Source organism: Acartia tonsa, chromosome 5 (assembly GCF_053477335.1).
Source record: "Acartia tonsa isolate MP-2025a chromosome 5, ASM5347733v1, whole genome shotgun sequence".
NCBI classification, from domain to species: Eukaryota; Metazoa; Arthropoda; class Copepoda; order Calanoida; family Acartiidae; genus Acartia; species Acartia tonsa.
The window spans coordinates 46,531,441-46,557,068 of NC_137264.1; the positions used below are offsets into that span (position 1 = coordinate 46,531,441).

At 33.7% G+C, this 25,628-nt stretch overlaps 1 protein-coding gene across 6 annotated transcripts in view; it reads left to right on the plus strand.

Moving 5' to 3' along the window:
- The window catches only part of LOC145319653 (baeyer-Villiger monooxygenase-like), a 102,896-nt gene that overhangs the window by 31,123 nt on the left and 46,145 nt on the right, over positions 1-25,628 (plus strand). For 3 of the 6 annotated variants that reach the window (XM_080161922.1, XM_080161924.1, XM_080161928.1), the window contains exons 7-12: positions 5,506-5,633; positions 8,504-8,655; positions 10,424-10,484; positions 10,903-10,990; positions 15,474-15,570; positions 24,528-24,638. In XM_080161922.1, the coding sequence (XP_080018048.1) occupies positions 5,506-5,633; positions 8,504-8,655; positions 10,424-10,484; positions 10,903-10,990; positions 15,474-15,570; positions 24,528-24,638 (637 nt within the window). The other 3 variants (XM_080161925.1, XM_080161926.1, XM_080161927.1) reach the window with 2 other exon arrangements.

Here is a 25,628-nt window from a genome sequence, read left to right on the forward strand (position 1 = left end):
ATCATCAGAAGAAGCTGAACTATCCAGAATAACCAACGCAAAAACATTTATTGATGTGACAATGTTAGATAAAACTAAACCCCTCAAGAAAAGAATGTATTCTATTTGGGAGGTTTATCATCTTGTATACCCAGCTATGAAAATACGCAAAGCTTACTTTCTTAATGGAAAGCGTATTTAACTTAGCTTGGAATACATTTATAGTTTATTATATATGCCTATATACTGGGACTACTAAACTTTTTCTTTTTCTCTTTTTTCTTTTTTAACAACTTACCCCCATTGGAGATGCGATCCTCAATTTTCAAATTCTTTGAACGTACATATGAGACTTTTACAGAAATGCTTCGCATCCACAACTATCTATCTATGCTTGATATAAAGGCAACACTTTATAGAGCAGATTATGAATATTTGATTGACGCGTGCCCTGCAATTATCTAGTAGCACTCAGGGGCAAGACACAATTACTTTAGCTAGGCCCAAGGCATTATTTGTATCAATTTATGCATTCATAGGCCTATCTTTACCTATATGACACCATATATGGGTAACGCTAGCCTATTCATGGTAATCTGTATGTGATTTGCTAATAGTATATGTTTATTAAAGATATTATGTTTATTGTTAATGTAATCATATAAACATTCAGTATAAATATGTATGCCTACAACCATGCCTGATTTACGTCACATATTAACACACAGACATTTAATTGCACAGACAAACACTAAAATCCTGGTCCAGAGCTAATGTTATAGCATGTACCTCTTGAATTTATTCAGTTATTTATTAACTCCCCTACCATCAACTTCTCTTTCTGGCTTTAAAAGGTAATGACTTAGTTGTTTGGCATGCATTGTAGTTTAAATTTAGGCCCCTTAGTACTTAGCATGAATTGAGCTTAGGCCTTGTGTTAGAACTCTAACACTTAGCACAATTCACTGCTTGGGACTTAGGGCACATTTCTGTCCTACTCTACTTATAATTTTAACACTTATCCTGTAAATATTTTCATACTTAACTTATGCACTTGTAATATAAATACACTTTATAAAAACATTTTCCTTCCTTAATACTTAATATACTTATATAATTCTGATCGACTATCAAAACCAACCATTTATTCTTAGGTTAAAGCAACATAATACTTCGCGTGGGTCTTTTGTTGAGCTTCCACCAGCTCAACCAAATTCGTATTATACTTGTGGGAATAGAGGGTTAAGCATTCTAAACAAGCGAACCGACGATGAGAATGTCTATGTGTATTGCATTAAAATTAGGTTTTAGTAGTACTCATAGAAGAGCGGTCTCCATACCTATATATGGACAAACGCCCCATTCGCACACACAAAACTATGTCTAGCATCGTATTATATCCAGCTTTCTACGAAAATAAAAATGTACAATTATAATGTACACCTCAGGGCTAAAAAAACTAGCTTTAATCTAATAATTGTACATTCTATATCCGCGGAAAGCCGTTTATAATACGATGCGAGAAATAACTATTTATTTACCAAAATGTTCTACGAGTTTATTTCATGTCCCCCAGTTTGCAGAGAGAGAGGGGACATTAGGACGTTTATTACAATAGTCCCAAAGTTTTATAATAACGTTTTCTTATTCGTTGGCTTTGTGGTCTATTTGAATTTTGATTGGTTGGTTCATGAGTGTCCAAACGCTTTAATTACTAATTGTATTCTTCAGAGGGCGTTATATTGAGTATTTTCATATGGTAAGGTCATTTTATCGGCCATTGTCTTATCCCTTTTGTTCTCTTGTTTCTAAGTGTCCTATCATATATATTTAAAGCTATTCGGACGCTTTAAAAGCCGCCCTTGGCTGCTTATTGAATAATTATAGGCAACCTCTAAAACGTAGAAGCCTTATAGATATAACTTGTCTAACAAATTATTCAAAATTTGCGGTTTGTTCACCGCTAAATGTTGGCTGGCTGGCAGCTGGCGAACCCTGAAAAATATCCAAGTCTTCCTTTGATATTGGAGCAATCAAATTTAGTTCAAAGCATAGAAACCACCATCGTACATTTTCACAGGGCAAATTATTAACCTTTCAATTTTAAGAAAAATGTATATTTACATATCTTACTTGTTTTCCAACTAGCAGCGGCTACGCCCCTAAAGGGATCTAGGGGTCCTTAGGTCGGGGAAAGTCGACCCCTCCTCATTTGTAGTTTTTAAAAGAAAAAATAAAAAAATAATTTTATTTTCTAGGTGGGATTTATCTTGCGATGGTGGTTGTACCCCCAAAAGGGTATAAATCTTACCAGGACACATGAGAAGCTACCAAGTGAAGGAGAATCATATCGGTTCAGTGGTTAGCGAGATCCTTCGGTACACCCACCCACAAACACACAAATACCATGTTACTTTATTATAAGAATTCTATAGATAATGAGTTTATAAAAAACTGATTGACTCTTCTCTAATTGATAGTTTACTTATGAGCTCAAACCATTTTTTTAATAAAAAACATATATTTAACTTTTTTTAAGGAGCTTTTTGAACATAAAATTTTTTAAAGGGAATCAATTAAGATTCAACAAAAGTATCCAAAATTATACTAGCCAACAATTTAGTGAAAGTGTTTAAAATTAATACCTAAGCATGAAAACATTACAGTCACTTAACATTAATCTTTATTTTTAACTAGTGGTTACGCCCCTAGAGGCCTCTAGGGGTATTTAAAAGGGGTAGGGGTTGAATTCAACCCATCAATTTTTTAGATTTTAAAAGAAAAAGTAAAATTAACTCCCCCCCCCCCTCAATTTTTGATAAGCTGTTTTTATTGCAAGGGGCGCTGCCTATCGGCTCTTTAAAAAAAAATTGTATTGCGTTTCTGAGATCCATTTCTCTTGGAAGTTTGGTTGTACCCTCCCCCAAAATAGTTATAAACCTTCCAAGGACCCATGAGTAGCAACATTGTACAGGAGAACCATATCGGTTCAGCTGTTAGCGAGATCCTAAGTTACACGCACACATATACAGATTCTGTGAAAAGCTACATTGTATAGGAGAACCATATCGGTTCAGCGGTTAGTGAGGTCCTCAGTTACACGCACACATATACAGATCCTGTGAGAAGCTACAGTGTACAGGAGAACCATATCGGTTCAGCGGTTAGCGAAGTACTTATTTACACAGAGACGGATAGACATCCTGTTACTTTTGCATAATTATTATTTGAACATTTTTAAAATATTTTATTAACCCCTGTAAATATCATGGAGGGGGGGGGGGACATTGGGCTGTTTTTTTACACTAGTCCACAAATAACGTTTTCTTATTCGATGGCTGAACAACCTTGGGGACTTTTATTGAATTTTGATTTGTTGGTTCATTTAGTTGAGTGTCCAAACGTTTCAACCAATAATTGTAATCTACAGAAGGTTTAATTTTGTGTTTCATAATTGGGGATGTACATTTTATCTGCCATTGTCTTATCCTTTTAAATCCCTGGCTACATATACAACATAAAATTTATAGAAGCTTAGAGAAGAGAAATAAAAATTTGCAAATTAATTTTACAATGTAAAAAAAACATAAAAGCATCCTCAAAGATAAAATTTCAAAAATTAAGTTATGTTACTTTCTGTTTTAGTGTTTTTCTTAAAGAAGTAATTGTACACTATTATATATCGGTTGGTCAGTCGGTCAAGTAATTACTTGTATTCATTCGAAACCGATAAGTATCCGGTGGATTAGAACCGGTTCTTATCTATACGAAAAAAATATGCCTAGCATCGTATTATATCCAGTTTTATACGAATATAGAAATGTACAATCTTAAGATTAAAACAAGTTTTTTTTAGCGAACCTAGTAATAGTGTCCAACTTTTTATCTTTGTGACGTAACAAAAATCGAAGGATGAGAGCGGAGGTGGGAAAGCAAACCCCTAAAAAAGAGATGGATTTTTGTTACGTCACGAAGATTAAAAGTTAGACACTATTACTAGGTTCTTTTTTAGCCCTTGCCTTCGGCATCTTGGGGCTAAAAATACTGGGTTTAATCTTATAATTGTACATTTTATACCCGCGTAAAGCTGTTTATAATACGATGCTCGAAATAACTATTAACAATCTACTTACAATCGATATATTATTACTTGGATGTTGCTCCAGATTTTTATGTGCTCTGATAAAGTGATACTCCCAGCTGGCTAAAATAACGAGACCCCCTCACGTCTTACTGGATGAACAAACTGACCAACAAATAAGGTCCATATTAGCAAGCGAAAATGACGACAATTTTTCCGCTGTCAATATATCCAAGTATATCCTATATCAAATATCCATTACACAAACAGAGTATTGCAAAATATTTTAAATGTAATTACCCAGAAATCCTATTACATGAAGTAGAAATTTTTTTTTTGTCTGAAGCTTAAGATCTCAATAACTGTTAAACTGATTGGATTCTCTATTTTAGGTAAGCTTTACTTAGGTCCTGTGATAGTTTTAGGCTATTTAATATTTATATCTAAGACATATAAACAGTTCACTATTCTTAAGTACCATCTATAATACAAAGTAGAACGATGTCTGTCTGTGTGTTTGTGTGTTTGTGTATTTGTGTGTTTGTCTGTTTGTTTGTAGCGAAAGAAGTTTTTTAACTATTTTCTTGGGGGGTGGGACACCCCTAACCCCCCCAAAAATGAAAAATACCCCCCCCCCAAAAAAAAAAATTTTTTTTTTAAAAACTAAAATTACCTAAAATTAAAAAAAAATCCCCCCCCCAAAAAAATTTTTTTATTTTTTATTTTTTATTTTAAATCTAAAATACTAAAAATTTGTTTGATCAAACCTCTTGGGGCAAAGCCCCTAGAGGCTAGGGGCGAAGCCGCTAGTACTATATATTTTATTGGTCATTCTTTGTTATGTGTGTTTTGTTGTATAAAAAGTTTGTAGTTCTATTAACTAGTAAACGCTATCTAAAGTTGTATTTTTGACAAAAAAGTTTTCGCCATATATAACGTGTAACGAAGTTGAAAATATTTCACTATTTTTTTTTAAATGCACTTTGTGAAACTATCCCTTTAATTCTCTTTCATTCAGTAGGCAAAATTGTATTATAGCATATTTTTGCGATTTATAATACAATGAATTTTAATTAAAAGAAAACATTGGAATTTCTTTCTTTAAGGGATGTAAAGCGCTTAAATTCAGGGATCTAAGACAACTGTCGATAAATTGATGTAAATCCTTAATGATGACACACAAAATTAACCTTTTTATAGATTATAATTAGTGGTTAAAACATTTTAACACTCAACTTAATAAAACAACCAAACAAAATTCAGGAAATGTCCCCAAAGTTGTTAAACCTACGAATAAGAAAACGTTATTGTAAAACTTTGGGGAATCGAGTAATTTAATAATCATTTTATATTTATTGTTATGTCCTTGTAATTTGTATATATGTAGTGGGTTTGATTGGCTTAAAAACACTGACAAAAAATATTTAACCTAAATATCATTTCAGCTTTGGCGTGTACCCTAATGTAGTATTCAACAAGCGGGTAGAGAGTTGTACCTGGAACCAGGAATCCTGCAAGTGGACAGTCAAGACTACTGATGGTAGCCAGTATATTGCCAACTTTATAATTACAGGTATAAATCTATCTATAGTTATCTGATTATCTATCTATCTATCTGTATACAACCAGCAGGATAATAATTGTACCTTGAACCAGGAATTCTGCAAGTGGACAGTCCAGACTACTGATGGTAGCTAGTTCAATGCCAACTTTATAGTTACATGTATAACTATCTATCTAAAGTTATCTAATTATCTATCTATCTATCTGTATACAACAAGCGGGATAATAATTGTTGCCAGGAATCCTGCAAGTGGACAGTGTTTGTCTGTACCAAAGGATCTCCCTAACATTGAACCAATATGGTTCTCCTATACAACTTAGCTTCTCATAGATCCATGGAAGTTTTATATTTTTTTGGGGGGAAGGTACCTTGTACCTCCCAAGATAAATTTTCCCTAAAAAATGCCACCCCCCCCCCAAAAAAAAATGTTTTTACTTGAAAAAGTGCATAATAAAGAAAAATTATTTATAGTTTGTACAAAATAGTTTTCTTAGAATGCAGTATTCCTTCTGTACAAGGTTTCTTTTTATATCAGATTCCTAGGTTTGTATTGAAATATTTTTGCTCAATTAATCATTGGGTTCTTAGAAAGCTTGCAAGCAAAGTTAAGAGGTAATTTACCAGCAATACCCTTTATTTTTAAGTTCGAGTGCCGCCTCCCCCCCCCCCCCCCTCCAATCTTTTATTCAGGTTTGGATCAAGGACACTCAAGGGCAGTGATATCAAGGAATAAGACAATGGTCGATAATTTGATGTACATTCCCAGTGATAATACCCATGACCGCTCCTGTAGATTAAAATTAGTGGTTGAAACGTTTGAACACTAGACTTAATGAACCAACCAATCAAAATTCATTAAAACCCCCAAAAAAGTTGTCAAGCCAACGAGCGTTAATTATAACGTTATTATAAAACCTTGGGGACTAGTGAAATAAACAGTCCAATGTCTCCTACCTCCCTGAATCCAGGGGCACTTGAGTAAAGAAGGGTGGGGGGGGGGGGGTAGAGAAGTCGACCATTCTAATTTTATAAAGAAAAGGTTTATTATTGTGATGATTTCATACTTTTGGGAGTGAGGATTTATCCTTATAGGTTAATATAGTTATAAACCTTGGACCTTTAAGAAGAATCATTGTAAAGGACAACCACATCGGTTTAGCAGTTAACAAGATAACAACATAGCCATACATTTAAACAGTTATATAAAAATAATGGTATGCCACTAGCAGAATATAGGATTATTCTGGTAATTTACTACATCTGCTGGAGAGAGAGAGAGCTATATCAACCTGGTACATTGGACATGTATACTGTAAACCAGAGAGGGAGGGCACTAGTCCCCAAAATTTTATAATAGCGTTTTCGGGTATAGTCCCTATCGTGGCAACGCCTCTTAAGGGGCATTTCATCGGATTTTCACAGCAGCTTTTCTCTTATTTCTAGCCCTGCGGGGGCTCTAACCCTGTGGGGGGTATAACCCTGCGGAACAATTCCCTAACCCAACTTATAAAGCTACTGTGAAAATACGAAGAAACGCCTTTAAGAGGCGTTGCCATGAAAGGGACAATACCCGCGTTTTCTTATTCGTTGACATAACAGCCATGGGGACTTTAATTGAATTTTAATTGGTTGGTTCATTAAGTATAGTGTCCAAACGTTTCAACCACTATTTGTAATCCACAGAAGGGTTAATTTTGTGTATCATCATTGGGGATGTTTACTTATTTATAGGCCATTGTCTTATCCCTTTAGATCCCTGACTCTAAAAGCTTGAACTCTAAGGGGACTCTAATCCTTATAATAAAGTAACAGGATGTCTGTTTGTCTGTTGGTCTGTTTGTTTGTGTGTACCGAAGGATCTCGCTAACCGCTGAACCGACCTGGCTCTCCCAAACAGGGTAGCTTCTCATAGGTCCCGGTAAGGTTTATAACTATTTTGGGGGAGGGTACCACCACCCTCCCAAGAGAAATCGTCCCTAGAAAAAAATTATCCCCCCACCAAAAAAAATTTAAATTTTTTTAAACTAAAATTAAAAATGGTTGAGGGGTGGGGGAGAGGGGCGCCCCCCCCCCCCCTCCTCAAGTGTCCCTAAAGGCCTATAGGGGCGTATCCGCTAGTCGTACATTATCTGATACGATAAACAAGTGATCCTATGGATAGGGTCAGTGAGGGAAGAGGATACTTATAGAAATGCTACGCGTCAAATAAGGATGGTGGACTTTTTTTTAGGTACATCTAAAAATATAAAAAGTGCTGTGTAGTTTTCAGCATATAATTATAATATCATCTAAGATCTTAAGAGACAAGACAATAACACATCCTCTTTCATGATAAACAAAATTTCCCCTTTAATGATAGTTTTTGGTTGAAAAATATGTATTAATGCCTTTTTCATGAAATATCAAACTGCACTTTTAAGTGTCATATTTGTTTAATGGTAAAAAACATTTTGATTTATTTTTTTTCCAGCATGGCTTTGAAACCGATTAATTTCCGCTGGATTAGAACTGGTTCAGAGCTTTACTAAAAAGTCATTTATAGTATTATAGACAATTTTTTCTATGAAGAAAAAAAAACATATAATTAATAACAGTTTTGTTGACCTGTGTCTTCGGCCCCCTGGTTAACAAAACTGGAATTTATATCATAATTTGTTATTCTACTATCCACGGAGAGATGTCTATAATCTATAATACAAAGTAGGATGATGTCTGTCTGTCCTTCTGTCTGTCTGTCTGACCGTCTGTCCCTTAAGATCTCGGTAACCACTGGACCGATTGGATTCTACCCTTCAGGGGATATACCTGCTGGTCCTGTTGTGGTTTTAGACTATTTTTTATAGCGAAGCCGCTAGTACAATAATAAATAACTATTCCAGGATCTGGAGGTTTACACGTACCCCGCCTGCCAAACTTCAAGGGTCAGGAATCATTCAAGGGTCCCGCCTTCCACACAGCCCTGTGGGACGCCACCTTTCAGCCCAAGGGGAAGAAGATTGCTGTCATTGGCACTGGCGCTTCTGCTGTTCAGGTAAGCTATCATAGGTCCTGGGAAGGTTTATATCCTTTTCGGGGAGGGTACCACAACCCCTTTGCTAAGAGGAATGGCCTATAGTAAAAATCCCCTCCCCCCCAAAAAAAAAAATATTTCTCCCTCCACCACCTTAGAAGCCTTTAGGGGCGTATCCGCTAGTTAGATAGATAGCATATTGATTGATAGAAATGTACAAAAAATGTTACATATATTTTCTATCTATCTAAAAGAATAAGACAATGACCGATAAATTGATGTACAATGTACATCCCCACAAAATTGCCCCATATTTAGATTATAATTAGCGATTGAAACGTTTGGACACCCAACTTAATGAACCACCCAACCAAAATTAAATGAAAGTCCCCAAAGTTGTTAAGCCAATGAATAAAAAAACGTTAATATAAAGCTTTGGGGACTAGTGTATAACAGCCCAATGTCCCCTCCCTTCCTCCCTGCCTTTATTGATTCTTTCTATTATAAAAATTATATAAATATCTAGAGAACTGTACAATAGTAATATAATATCCTATATATGATATTATTAATATTAGTAGCGAGACTACTTTAATAAACACTTTATTTGGTCTGTATGACAAATGTATAAGTATATATGTATAATCCAGACAACTATCTGGCCCAAGTGCAGTGGTTGAGATCCTGCTAGCAAATTACTTTTCTGTTCTTTTTAGGCAATCGACTTTGTTTATATTTCTGACACTTTTAGCTGATATAGGCCAGGGTCTCCGCCCTGTGGGCTCATGCTTCCACTATTATTTCACTTTAATGTTTCTCTTTCTTTTTTTACTCGACGGACAAAGTTAGTTATAGAGTAAATGCTCAGTCATAGTTAATACTAATCAGTAATACAAAAGCCAAAAAAAAAATTAATACATAAGATTGACCGATAGACATTTAAATTCTATAGTAGCTTCGCTAGATAAGTATGAATGTAAAGTAATATGTGTAATTTCATTATATACCTTTTCTTATGTTTTATCAGCTTATATATTTTCATAGATAGTTGTCCGTGGTTATTAATATATGGAATTCATAGATTTATTACTTTTTTACCTATCTACTATTTATCTATCTATATACCTTTTTATCCACCTAGTTTTGTCTATCTATCCATATGTTATCTATTTGGCTGTTCCAGGTTAGGTGGAATTTGTATCTGCTCATTTTAAGGTCTTTCCAACTATCTATCTATCTATTTAGGGTGTTCTCGGTCAGGTGGAATTTGTAGCTGCTCAATGCGAGGTCTTCCTATCCATCTATCTTTCTATCTATCTATCTATCGGTTTATCTATCTATCTAGGCTGTTCCTGGTTTGGTTGAATTGGGAGGTGCTGAACTCAAGGTCTTCCTATCTAGTTATTTGTCTGTCTATCTATCTATCTATCTATTTAGGGTGTTCTCGGTCAGGTGGAATTTGTAGCTGCTCAATGCAAGGTCTTCCTATATATCTATTTAGGCTGTTCCAGGTTTGGTTGAATTGGGAGCTGCTGAACTCAAGGTCTTCCTATCTATCTATCTATTTAGGCTGTTCCAGGTTTGGTTGAATTAGGAGCTGCTGAACTTAAGGTCTTCCTATCTATCTATCTATTTAGGCTGTTCCAGGTTTGGTTGAATTAGGAGCTGCTGAATTGATGGTCTTCCTATCTATCTATCTATCTATCTATTTAGGCTGTTCCAGGTTTGGTTGAATTAGGAGCTGCTGAATTGATGGTCTTCCTATCTATCTATCTATCTATCTATTTAGGCTGTTCCAGGTTTGGTTGAATTGGGAGCTGCTGAACTGAAGGTCTTCCAAAGAACTCCAGGTAAAAATATTTCATAGTAAACAGGCAACATTGGGATTTAAGGGGAAAAGATTAACAGAATAATATAATTTATAGTAATATTTTGTCCTTTTTCCCCTCTCTATATTTTATTTATTTGGTTATTAGATGCAATGAATAACATTGTATTTAAAAACACAACAGTATTTATTAAACACTAATTAAATACAGTTATTGGTTTTTCAGTATAACTTCGAAACCGATTAATATCAGCTGGATTAGGACTGGCCATACTGAAAATACATGTATAGCAACGTATTACAGACATTTGTCCACGAATGATGAAATAACAATCATGAAATCAATACCTACAAGTTTTGTTCTAGGCTAACAAAAATGGTTTTAATCTTGCAATTTTTCATTTTAACATATGCGGAAAGCTGTTTATAATTATTTTCAGCTTGGGTGCCACCGAGATTAGACTACAAATATCCTGAATTTGTCAAGACTATGTTCAAACTTTTCCCTTTCACAAACACACTGCATAGGTAATTATCTATCTATCTTTCTATCTGTTTCTCTATCTATCTATCTATCTATCTATCTATCTATCTTTCTATCCATATACATATCTATCTATCTTTCTATCAGTATCTCTATCTATCTATCTATATACATTATACATATCTATCTATTTATATATCTATCTATCTGTCTAATATTAAATGACCTTATATAAACTAATATATCTATCTATCTATTTATATATCTATCTATTTATATATTTATCTATATATCTATCTATCTTTCTGTCTAATATCAAATGACCTTATATAAACTAATATATCCATCTATCTATCTATCTGATATCAAATGACCTTATATAAACTAATAATAGTGTAATTTGTACTCTTTTCTAAGGAGAGATATTCTGCATTTTTAATAATTTGTTTTTTCTTGTTTGACTCATTTCTCATGTATGATTTCGAAACTGATTAATGTCCGGTGGATTAGTACTGGTTCTCAGCCATACTGAAAAATCAAGTATAGCATCGAATTACAGACATTTTTTTACGAATATTAAAATATGTATCATGAAATTAATAATAGTTTAGTAAACCCAGGCCATCGGCCCTTCGAAGCAACAAAAATGGTTTTTAATGTTATGAGTTATCATTTTAATATCCACGGAAAGCTGTCTATAATACGATGTCATAAATAACTCTTCTGAAATTATTCGTTTATAAAAGTAACAGGATATCCATTTGTTGCAAAGGACCAACCGCTGAACCGATATGGTTCTCATCTACAGTTAAGATTCTTATCCAAAATGAATTTCCCCACTCCCAATTTTTTTTATTTTCAGAACTAAAATTTCAATGGGGTGGGGTGGGGGGGGGGGAGGAGGGTAGACATTCATGAGGCAAAATTTTGTTTAATGTAGTTTAAACATTATTATATTTATACTATTAAAAAACTGAATAATTTTCACTATTCTTTTTCATAGAATCAGATTTCTATAAATAGAGTGTTTAAAACGTCTATATTCATATGTCCACTTTCTTTATTTTACCTAATAAATGAAATTTTTTTTGGCGAAATACGTAAAAGGACCAAGGAAATCTTCTACAAAAAAAAAAAAAAAAAAAAAATTGGGGGGGGATTTTTTGTTTTTGGGGGGGTGTCCCAACCCCCAAGAAAATAGCCTAAAACCACCACAGGACCAGTACGTATATTCTCTGAAGAGTAGAATCCGATCGGTTCAGTGGTTACCGAGATCTTAAGGGACGGACGGACGGACAGACAGACAGACATCATTCTACTTTGTATTATAGATAGAATAAATTGACTGCAGTGAGAAAGTGTGTATCTTTATAATTATTTATTAAAAAACATATTTCAGTGAACATGGCACCCTCTTCAGTTTTGTACTGTTTAGCTGGATGTTAATTGTTGCTTAACCCGCGATCGTGGCTCAACACGTAGCGCATCCGCTCGTCGCCGCCGGGGAGGTGATAGGTTCGAATCTCGGGCCGACACCTTGTCATAACTAAAGACGTTAAAAATGGTTCCTACTGCTGGTATGTCTGGTTCGCGACTTAAACCAGCGCAACTCACTACCATGCACAGTTAGGACCTCTCAGACAAAGGTTGTGCAATCAAAGGGTTGGTTGTTTGATGGATGTTACTTAAAAACTGCTTTAAACCTATTTTTTAAAGGGGTTTCAAAGATATACTTGGACTGACTGCAGACTGCAGAGCCTTAATTAAATTAAATTTCTCTTTTTAAAATATTTCACAGAACTCTTAAAAACAATTAGCGTTTAAAAAAAGTTAATAATTACTAAAATGGATATATAATTACTTAGATCCTACCCCAGATTTGCATGTTCTCTAATGAAGTGAAACTTGCAGCGTGCTAAAATATCAATTCCCCCTTCCACCTCCTTTACCCCATCTCCTCACCTCTTGAACGAACTGACCAATAAACGAGTTCCATGTTAGCAAGCTTCATTGACGACAATTTTTCCCTCCGTCATAATATCCACATATGTTCTACTTCCATAATTACTATGAAAGATTCTTTATCCTTAAGTCTTAAATCTATATATTCTATAAATTCTATTGTTTTAGACTTCCAATTTAGTGAGAGAAAGAGTTATATTTCCTTTCTCTATACTTTTTGGAATCTCGAAAAATGTTCCGAAAATTTTAGGACCTGATATTCTGTATTTTTAGAAAATAATAAGCCATCGAACGAAAAAGTGATTTATTTACAATACCTGCCTTAAACTGATACTTTTATTGTCATGAATATTTCAAATGGCTTGCTACTTTAAACTTTTCTCATTTTAGGGGGAGGGGGGTAATATTCCCTGGAGAGTAGAGCCCAGTAGGTTTAGTAGTTACTGAGCTTCAGCCGGACAGACAGACATTATAGATAGGTTGCCTTTTAAGCAAGTCGCTTTTTTCAATGCATTATTTTCGAGTTGCACCCATATCTACGATTTGCTATAAAAGCTTTCAGAGTTATTAATGGAATATTGGCGGAAAGATAGTTTTGTTATGAACACACATTTTTATAACCTTTTTTACTATCTATTCTTTTTATGATATTAAAGTATCATAACCAACTGAGTAGATTCAAGATGTTTTTGGTTTGAAAAATAGCTGTGTATTTTACTTCTAAAATCTAGAATTTTCAAGGAAATAGCATAAAACCAGCATAAGATTAGTAGTAAGTTTTTTAATACAAGCAGAACACTAAAGTTCAAGTAGTTGTTGAGATCTTTTGCTTAAAAATAGACCTTAGGAAGTAGCGCAGTGATAAATGGCAGGTGTCTCCATTTAGACAAGAACAAACATTTACATCTCTATTCTGAAACTAAACAATACTTGTTATCGGTATAAATAAAGCCCAGAAACACATAAGCTTATTCTGTAATGAAAACAACAAATAATAAAAGTATCAAATAAGATCAACAGAAATATATTTTTGGCATCTTTTAACATGAATAAATAACAGCTTGGCAAACTTATTTAACCAAGAAGAAGTCTTCCTCCCCGTCTACTTCTTCAACATGATCAGCAGGACGTAGTTGTCTCCTGACTGCTAGGCATGGATCTTATTTGACGGCTTGGCATGGTTAGCAGCTTGGCATCGTTATGCACCTGAATGTAACATAAGTTAATAAACAAGATGGACGAAATGCAACCATCTCGTAATCAATGTATAAATGGCACTTAGAATTCGAATTGAAGTAATCCTTGGTAGGTCTATTTTCCCTAAATCAAATTAAAAGTTGAAAAAGTAACGGCTAACGGCTCAGCTACCGGCTAGAACCGTTTGAAAACGTTTTGGAGCAGCAAAGAGTATTATGTGGAGATAGGTTTTGTGATGATTTGCCTCGAAGATAGCCCGAAAAATGGCTAAACGGCTGAGCCGCCAGACGTTAGCCGTTACTTTTCCAACTTTTTGTTTGATTAAGGGAAAATAGACCTACCAAGGATTACTCATGCACAATTTCAGATCGAAATTAGAATTCTAAGTGCCATTTATACATTGATTACGAGATGGTTGCATTAACCCCCCCCCCCCCCCCCTTATAATTGATATTTTATTTTTATAATATCTTATTTAATGACTTTGTAAGAAGTCCAACCTTAAATATAACTTCTAATTTTGTTAGATTGACAGATGTCCCAGATTTATAAATTTTATAGCACAGAAAGTTTTTTTACCTTAATACTTTCTATCTTTCAATTGTCAAAGAAAGATATTTTAAACATTTATGTCTAGATATAATGACTTTGTAAGTTTATCTACCCTGTACACTCCCCACCTGAAACATTTTAATATCTAGATAGATAGATAATAATTGTGTGTTCTATATATGTCTAGATTTAATGGCTGTGTAAGTTTATCTACCCTAAACAATTTATCTAAGTTTTTGTTCAACTATAGTAATTGATAATTTTCTTCTTAATGTATTATACATGATATTATATATTTGTTTAAACTTTATTTTGATAATTCTATCAATGAATTATTTAATCTATACCATCCTCTTTATAAAGTAGTAAGGTTTTTTTTTGTCTAAAGCTTAAAATTTCAATAATTATTGAACAAATGGGGTTCTCTATTTCAGGTAATCTTCATATAAGTCCAGTGATGGTTTTAGACTATTTTGTGTTAAGCTTTTAGGGTGGTTTTATGCTCTGTTTTTAGCCCCTAGATATGTATCCTCTAGTATTTAGTAGAAGCTTATAGATTTATTGTGATTTTTATTTGTTTGTGTTATTTATAAAGTAATAGACACCCTTTTGGTCTGCTAGCAAATTGCTTTTTATTCTTTTGTAATGTTTCAATAGTTTTTTTTTAATTTCTGACGCTATTAGCTGACATCAAAGATCCAATACAAAATCGGAGCAAAGTCCCTGCCCCATCTATTCTTTAATATGATTATTATAGCCAATTTACTTTTAGCTCTCCTCTTTGAGTATTCTCTAAAGTTGAAATTCTAATTTCAGGTGGTTTTTCTTCTGGCGTAGTGAGCTGAGGTTCAGGTTGTTGTTCACTGAGGATGCCTGGCTTACAAAGAAGCTGTCAGGATGGATTCATGGACAGGTAGGTAGGTAGGTTCAGGTTGTTGTTCACAGAGGATGCCTGGCTCACAAAGAAGCTGTCAGGATGGATTCATGGACAGGTAGGTAGGTAGGTTCAGGTTGTTGTTCACGGAGGATGCCTGGCTCACAAAGAAGTTGTCAGGATGGATTCATGGACAGGTAGGTAGGTAGGTGCAGGTTGTTGTTCACACAGGATGCCTGGCTCACAAAAAAGCTGTCAGGATGGATTCATGAACAGGTAGGTATGATGGATTCATGGACAGGTAGGTAGGTAGGTTCAGGTTGTTGTTCACAGAGGATGCCTCGCTCACAAAGAAGCTGTCAGGATGGATTCATGGACAGGTAGGTAGCTAGATTGGGTCGCCTATCTCAGAAAACGCCTATCTCAAATAACGCCCATCTCAGAAAACGCCTATCTCAAAAAACGCCCATCTCAGAAAACGCCTATCTCAAAAAACGCCTTTTTCATAAAATGCCCACTACATTATTTAAAATAAAGCCTAATTTATTAATAGTATTCAAAAGAATAATACAATACTTGTCATTCATGATCTCTTATTTAAAACACAAATAAACAGTTACCAAATCAAAAATTTTATAAACTATGTACAAAGATGGATAAAATGGTAAACTAAAAAGTAGCTGCTATATTTAGAGAAAAGGGGTAGTTTAAATAAATGGGAGAAAATTATTGGAGGGAGAACTCATTGAAGGAAAGAGTTTAATTATTGAAGATCATTTAAAAGTACATCATTTTTTAATCTGGTAAGAATAAGAAGGAATATAGGGATAAGACATTAAAATAACCTCACCCTATTTTTCCCCCAAAATTCATCAACTATGAAAAGTAGAATCTATAAAAAATGTTAAATTGCTTTATAATTTATAATAATTAGGTATTCTAAACTATTTTTCTTATTTTAAGGAACAGCTATCTAATTCTGATAAGTTTAAAGCATATCATATTTGTGTATTTTAATATATAACATGAATCTAAAATTTCTTTCAAGCATAATAAAAACTAGAACATAATTTTGTGTTTTCCAAACTATTTATCCCTTCCTTACACCCTACCAAAATTTCACAACCCCATTTTGAAATTCACCCAACCAAAATTCTACAACATCTTTATGATTATCTCTGAACAAATTTACTAGGTTTAGTCATATTTACAACATTTCAACCTGATATTCTGTTAATTCAAGAAATTAGGTCAAATAATAAAGAAAATAAATAAAATGTATGTTTTAATAGAGCTCATAGTTGTTCATCTTATTGTAGTAACTGAAAAGTAAACTGGGTTGTTTGCAGTAGATATATGAAAAAAATAAAAAATAAAAGATGAATTAACTAGGTAAAAGTTTTTGATATTCAATTGTGATAAATTTTCAAAAAGCAAACCTTTAGTATGTTGTTACTCAAAAGGCTTACAAAAATAAAAAGTGCTTAAGGAATGTACAAGAGTGACATTATACTTCAGGGATAGATATTTCAATAAGAAGATTTATAATATACATATTGTATAATATTCACAATACCTTCTCAGACTTACATGTTTCACTACAAGATAATTTTTAAAAATGTAGTAGGCATTTTATGAAAAAGGCGTTTTTTGAGATAGGCGAATTCTGAGATGGGCGTTTTTTGAGATAGGCGTTTTCTGAGATGGGCGTTTTTTGAGATAGGCGTTTTCTGAGATAGGCGTTTTTTGAGTATAGCCGATTGGGTGGCTAGATTGCATCTGCCGATTATAAAATAAATATGGAGGAGGGAGGGGGGGTCATTTTTTGTGTGCACCATCCTTGCGAGACCAATACCTGCATTGTCATAACCCTACAGGGTTTCTATATATCTAATATAACCTAACTTAACCTTATCTTAAGTAATGCAAAACGCACAAAAATCTACCAAATTTATTTAAAATGGCATCCGAACATTAAAAAAAATTTAATAACCTAATTTGGTGTTTTTATAATAACCCAAAATATAAAAGAAAATGATAAATTTATGAAAATAATGTTTTAAACAGGGAAGTAAAATATTTAGTAAAATATGTAAAATATCAATTTATCCAGTGAAAATAAAATGTTTACAACCTTTTACTAGGCTATACAGTATATATTATACTTTTAAAAATTACCAAGGATTAGGTATTCATTTGATTCAAAAACATTTTTTTATGATAGAATTTAAATACATAAAGCTTATATAATGTATGGGTTAACTCCTGTAAAAAATCTTTTTTGCTATTCATATGGCATTTTGTTGTTTACCATTTTTCGCCCATATTTAACAAATATCGTCTAGGTTTTCTTGAATGTCGTCGGTGTTGCAATTTATGAAAGCCAGGGAAAAGGGAATATGAGTTCGACAAATTATTCTAAGTGAAAAAATTTCCCACAACCCCCTTTCCCTTTATTCTCCCCCCATCTTACCCACTTCACTTCAGTTACACAAAAACCAAGTTTTACGCCAACTAAATAACTAATTTTTGACAATTTCAAATGGAATTAACTGACTGAATAGCAGTTCCTGATAAAAGCAAAAAATCCGCCATAAATTACACCAAAACCCTATTTTAAAATTTTTATTTTTTCTAAATAAGGAATATCAACTTTCTTTGTATGAATGTCATCCGTGATGTTGTTTATAAAAGCAAAAAATCCGCCATTATTGATCAAAAATCTATCACTAAATATTTTGATTTTTAAAAATAAGGAATATCGTCTTTGTTTATCTGAATGTCGTCTGTGTTGTTGTTCATAAAAGCATAAAATATCTGCCATTAATGATACCAAATCCTTGATTAAAATTTCACACACACACACACACTCATGCATTTAAAGTTTTGGCTCCGGTACAGAAGGTTGAGCCCCCATCAAAGAATTTATCAAAATTTGCAATAAAAATACTTGCCTTTCAACCTAAAGGGAAACTTGATGGAATATTCTCAATTCACGGGTCGCTACACTTGTTTATGGTTGACAAATTTAGATTAATATTGAAATGTAAATAGTACATACAAGCAAATTTTTAGATTTTAGATATATAGTATTTATATGTGAAACAAGGATGACAACATCCATAAGAAGCGAAGCCTAAAAAATTATGGATGGATATCCGGAAAAAATGAACTATAGTGCAGTTTCATAAAAAAAAAACAATAAACTAAAAAATCACGAAACCTTGTAAGATTAATCACGTGAAAATCTAAGAATCGATCTAGCACCTTAACTAATAAGCAAATCTCAATAAAGTTTGATAGAAGTATGCAGAATATGAAAGTATTCAATCACTGAAAATTTTGAATCTATCTTGAATAGGAGTTGAAAAATCATGATGACTTTAAAATGTAGGATTCGATCTAGCAACCCAACCAATTGACGAAACTTAATGAAACTTGGTGAAAATATTAAGAATGTTAACATTATTAATCCCTGAAAATTTAAGCTCTCTATCTTTAATAGGAGAAAATCACGTTTCCCCCTTTCTGTCTCTGACGGACGGACAGGCGGACGGACGGACATTTCGAATTATAGAGTAGTTTCGCTACTAAAAATGTTGCTTCAGAAGTATATATTTGAGAGCGAAGGTTTTCTATAAGTAGAGTCTGTTTTTAATCTAAGCGTGTTAGAATTGTCCTATGGACGACAAACTTTGCATGATGATTCTTGTAACAGTTAGGTATGATTTAGAAAGCGTAGCAACTCTAAAATCTTTACCAAAAAGTCCGTTTGTTCAAAAAAAATATGCTGAATTTTAACTTTTTGGCAACACTTTTTAAAATGATATTTTTATCTTATTCTATTATTTTTGGAATATTGATTCCTAACACAACATCGTACTGTATTATAAGCGAAGCATATCTATAATCAAGTCCTAAAAATGTAAGTATGTCAACGAACAGTATTTTGTTTCATAGGTTAAATTAAGAGCTTCGCTTTTGTAGATGTTGTCATCCTTGTTTTTTTCAAAATGTAATCAGCAAAGCCAACTTGAAATTTTGGATGATAAAAAATTCTATATTATTCTTATTTTATTTTCATGTGATAAAATGCGCAAATTTAACATCAGACACATTTTTATCATTCTTTGAAAGCACTTTAAACTGGTAAAAACTTTTCTATCTCTCCCCTGCAATAACTTGAAAGAGAATATTTAAGTTGGGTAAAAAGCCTCTTTTTATCTACTTTTATATGTAACATTACATAATTTATATTTTTAAGGAAAAGTGTTGTTTAATTAATTTAAACGGTAAAACAAACTAACATTATCACTTGTAGAGGGTCAGAACTAAATAAGCAGAACATTAAGCTAAACTAAATTGTAATTTTTTTAAAAAACTGGTTGAAAACAGGATACTGTTTAAGGACATACTTACATTTTTTAGACATGATTATAGAGATGCTTTGCTTATGACATTGTACTTTGTTGTCCTGGGAATCAGTATAAAAAAATCAGATGAATAGGATGATTAAATCACATAAAAAATTGTTGTTAAGAAGGTCAAAAAGCAACATCTGAAGATAATGGGTTCAATAAAGTATGTCATAGTATTGATTGATAATGGATCTACTTATTTTGGTTTAAAAGTTTAATTCAGTTTCCTATCTGTATACCTTTCTCACTCAGGGTTTTTATAATTTAAAGATTAGTAGAACTTAAAAATTCTCTACAATACTTAATAGTTCATATTGGTTTTTGGACAAATCCACAAATTCAGTAATCGACCTTATATTGTTCATCATAGCTGCAGTATATATCATTTTTAAACATCTCTATTATAACGCAGTGAGGTCCCATTTTAACACCTGTTGGTAACTACTCCTTGAAAGTTGCTAATATATTCGTAAAACAATTTGAATGGAGTCAATCACAAGAGCCAACCCGACAATCACAAGAGCTAGCCCCACGGGAGACACAAACTGCATGGTTAGGCTTTCTTTAATGCCACGAATATAAACCAAATTAGCAATATTCCATCTTTATTTCCTCCCTCCCCCGTGAATAATAAAACACAGCTTATACCAAAAACAAAAAATCTCGAAATCTTTACGTGATTTTCAGCTGTCGCTGGGGTGCAACACATAGTATTATTGACGACCTTTATATCTATGTTATTTTATATTTATATTGTTTGTTGGCTATACCTTATTCCTGACTAGAGGCCCCCCTAGAGGCCTCTAGGGGCATTTGAGAAGGAGAGAGTTAAATTTAATAAGTCAATTTCTTTTTCTAGATTTTAAAAGAAAAAGTAAAAAAAATTTGGGGGGGGGGGCGAAAATTTTTTTTTTTTGGGGGGGGGGGTGCCCCCTCCTCATTTTTAATTTTAGTTAGAAAAAAATTCTTTTTTTTGGGGGGGGGATTTTTCATTTTTTTTTTTGGGGGGGGGGAGATTTTTCATTTTTGGGACACCCCCAACCCCCCCAAGAAAATAGTTACAAACCTTCCCGTGACCTATGAGAAGCTACCCTGTTAAGGAGAACCCGATCGGTTGAGCGGTTAGCGAGATCCTTCGGTACAAACATACTTACTTTATTATAAGGATAAAACTAAGAAAAATTATTGAAAGACTATCATACAAGTTGCTTCGCCCCTAGCCTAAAGGAGAGGTAGGTTAGCTTAAGACAATATCCTAAAACAACCCCAAGACAATTATAAAGCTTCCTTGAAAAGAACAACACGTTTTTTTTTGGGGGGGGGGAGGATGGTTCATTTTTCTAGGGGCGATTTCTCATGGGAGGGTATTGTTAGCCTCCCCCAAAATAGTTAAAACCCTTCCTAGGACTTATGGGAAGCTACACTGTAAAGAAGAACCATATCGATTTAGCTATTAGCAAGATCTTTTGGGACAGACAGACATAAGGACAAAAAGACAAACAGACTGACACAGATTCTTTTACTCTTAAGTAGTTTTTGATTGGTTTTAAAGCTAAATAGTTTTTCTTGGAATAAAATCGTTTAAAACATAGATATAAACTTTAAGTTAAAAAATCCTGCTGTTTTGTCAGGCGCGTTTCTATAAAATTTGTAAGAACAAGATGCAGGTTCTCAATACACACATACACACACAAACACACACCAGTACACACCTTTGTGTGTTCTGAAGGCATTCGAACATGTGTCCCTCGGGGATAAAATATAGGAGTTATAGGCCTTGTAGTCCGATACTTAAAAGAAGAATATTGTACAAAAGCAATGGGGTATAGTACTTTCGTAGCAACTCCCCTTCAGGGGCGATTTGTCGTATTTTCAAAATGGCTTTTGATAGCTTATTTTAGGTTAGGTTAGGTTACATTAGGTTAGGTGATTGCCCCTCAGGGTAAGGCAATTGGCCCCGCAGGGTTAGAGCTCCCCACAGAGGCTAGAAATAGGAGAAAAGCTACTGTGAAAATACGAAGAAAAGGGTTCCATCGGGATTGAACCCAAACGGGATTGAACCCAACGGGATTGAACCCTATGGGATTGAACCCAACGGGATTGAACCCAACGGGATTGAACCCACACAAGATTGAACCCACAAGGGATTAAACCCACGGAATTGAACCCGCACAGGATTGAACCCACAAAGGTGTAGGTTTCCCCCAATTTTTTTTCTTCAATTTTTTGGGGGGTTTACGTCTCCCCTTCCAATTTTTTTTTCTTAAATTTTTGGGCGGTGTAAGTCTTCCCCCAAATTATTTATTTTTTCTTTTTTAATTTTTTGGGGGTTGTAAGTCTCCCCCTCCATTTTTTTTGTTCAATTTTTTGGCGGGTTTAAGTCTCTGCACCCAATTTTTTTTTGTGGGGGGTGTAAGTTTCCCCCTCCAAATTTTTAAACTCCCCTCCCAAATTATTTTTTTCTTGATTTTTTGGGGGTTGAGAGCCTCCCCCACCAAATTTTAAAAATAAAATACAAATTTGGGAGGGGAGGCTTACACAATTCTGTGCGGGTTCAATTCCGTGTGGGTTTCATCCCGTGTGGGTTCAATTCCGTGTGGGTTCAATCCCGTGTGGGTTCAATCCCGTTGGGTTCAATCCCGTTGGGTTCAATCCCGTGTGGGTTCAATTCCGTGGGTTCAATCCCGTTGGGTTCAATCCCGTGTGGGTTCAATCCCGTGGTTACCGAAGAAAAGGACTATACCCAAATAATGTGAAAGAGTGAGTTAAATTTGATAAATAAAGAGATTTAAAGGGGAAGTAAATGGGGAGAATGACAAGAAAATAATAAGTGAAGGGTGGAAGAAGGGATAAGGATGGATGAAGGAAGATGTCCATCATAACTATTTTCGGTTCGATTGGCCCCATCTCTTTATGCATTCCCCTTTGAACTGGATTTTTCTGGATTATCTATTACAAAACTTGATAGCGATAAGGTGTTTATACAAGTGCGCCAATGTTTTTTTTTATAAAATTGTTAAAAAATGACATCTGTTTGGTTTTCCTTTGCAATTAAGCTTTTTTTTTAGGTACAGGGAAGGTTTTTAACTATTTTGGGAGAGCGTATCTCTACCCTCCCAATTTAAAATCACACCCCCAAATTTTTTTCTGAATATTTCTTATTAAAACTCAGTTAAAAAAGTAGAAGGGCGGTTGACTTATCCCCCTCCCACCTTAAGAACACCTAGAGGTTTCTTGGGGGCGTCCGTTGCCCCTAGTCTTTCTTAAAATAAAAGCTATATCTTGCATTTTTTTCAATTAGGTGTTTGATCACGAATTTCATATGTTAAAAATATTTTTCTTATTTAATTGTTATCCTAATAAGATAAAAGTTATGCTTGAAAATTGTTTTAATAGCTATTATTATATGTTGCATTTTTAGATAAACGTGAGAATTGCGTTCAGAATTTGCGTCAGAATTTGCGTCATTTGCGTCATTTCAATTTTCAGATTTTTATTACCCGTCATCATAAGGATGGGATAGACAAAGACAAAGAGGAGGCACAGGTAAAGGGAAGTTAGGAGATTGGAAGGGAAAAACTAAGAAAAATTGGCACATTAAAGCATTACAAAAGTACAGACAGACAGAAGAACATACAGACTTATGAACAGACATACACAAACACTAATAAGGTCGCTTCGCTCTGATGATTAAAACGTTAAAAATTGATGCATGACAATGATATCAAAAGTTATAAGATTGCCTTGTTCAATTTAAAGCCACTTTTCTTTACTATTCCTCTTTCAGGGCGTTTGGATTAAGGTAATGTAATCATAGGGGTTGTTGTCTATACGATATTTGCCAAATGTTTAACCTAGTTAATCAAGATCTAATTTAAAGGATTTAGAAAAACTTTTTTGTCCGCTTTCATAATAAAATGAAAAAAATAATTTTAAGTATTAGACCTAAACTAAATAATTTGCACCCTACAACTGCAATTAAGAGATTAAATTAAAAAACATATATAATCATAAATATAAATTATATAACAAAATATATTTTATCTTTAGACAAAAACTCTCCAAGATTTAATATATTTTATTAAACAAATTACTTCGCTCCTAGCCTTTAAGGAATGGCGGGGGATCTCAGAAAAATGGCCTAAAACCACCCTTTGAAATTTATAAATTTTACTCTAATTTGACAATCCTTTCGGACAAGCAATTTCCGATATCTTTAGCTTCAAACAAGAAAAATATTGTTACTTTATAATATAGGGTTAAAAATACAAATTTTCTTTAAAAATGATTTTAATCATAAAGGAAAAGGAAAAGAGATGGATCATGGAAAGAAAGCAAAGTAGCGGGTTTTTCGTATTTTCAAGTAGCGTTTTTCCTATTTCTAGCTCCTGCGGGGGGCTCTAACCCTACATGCATGTTTTCTAACCCTGCGGGGCATTCATAAACATTTACCTAACCTAAAATAAAGTATAAAAAGTTACTGTGAAAAATAAAATACGACGAAACCGCTGCTTCGTTTTCTTTCCATGATTCAAAGAGTTTTATAATTTTTAATTAAAACTTTAACCTTTGTTCTAGGTGAAATCCTACTATTACCACGCAATAAAGAACAAGGACCTCTGCAAGAAGCTCATCCCAAAATTTAGCATGGGATGTAAGAGGATCACCCCATCAGACACCTATCTTCAGGTTAGATAGATAGATAGTAGATAGATAGATAAATATATAGATGTACATATAGATAGTTACCTAAATTCAGCATGAAATGTAAGAGGATCACCCCATCAGACACCTATCTTCAGGTTAGATAGATAGTAGATATATAGATAAATACATAGATGTACATATAGATAGATACCTAAATTCAGCATGGGATGTAAGAGGATCGCCCATCAGACACATATCTTCAGGTTAGAAAGATAGATAGTAAATAAATAGATAGATAACAACAAAAATTTAGTAATTTTGATTGATAAACTGGTTTAATTTAAATAGAAGAAAATAATAGATAGATTTGTGTAGTGGGACAAAGTGACTCAAAAATCAGCCATGTGATGTCATAAAAATGGGTGATTATCCATCTATTTTTTAAGGTTTTTTTTCCCCACTTCTCCTCTCATCTCCCTCATTTTTATAACGTCACATTGCTGATTTATGAGTCACTTTGTCCCTCTACTAGAATTGTAACAATGGATGTATGTTTATCAAGTAAGATCTGAGAAAATATTTTTGACAATAATTTTTAGAGTTTTTATCAAGTAGTTTGTCAATCTATTATTGGGTATGACCCTAAAAAAACTTCAACCCCTCCCCCCCACAAAATTTTTCATATTTTCCCATCCTAACTACACGAGGCCGAGGCTGAATCCAATAGGTTATTAAAATTTTAAAAAAATGTTTTCCATATAAAGTTAGATAAAGATACTTGAAATTGACCTAATTAAAAAAATATTGATAGATAGATACCCAAGCAGAGAGTATAAAATGAAAGTGAGGTGAGAAATGAAAGTACTTTCTATCATAATTGAATCTCTGCACTTTAAAATCAAAGGAATGGCTGTGCAAAGGTTGTGAAATTAAAGACCCTTATGCCAGGGATCTAAAGGGATAAGACAGTGGCCCTAATAAAGATACGCGAACTACCACTTCTGTAGATTAAAATTAGCAGTTGGAACGTTT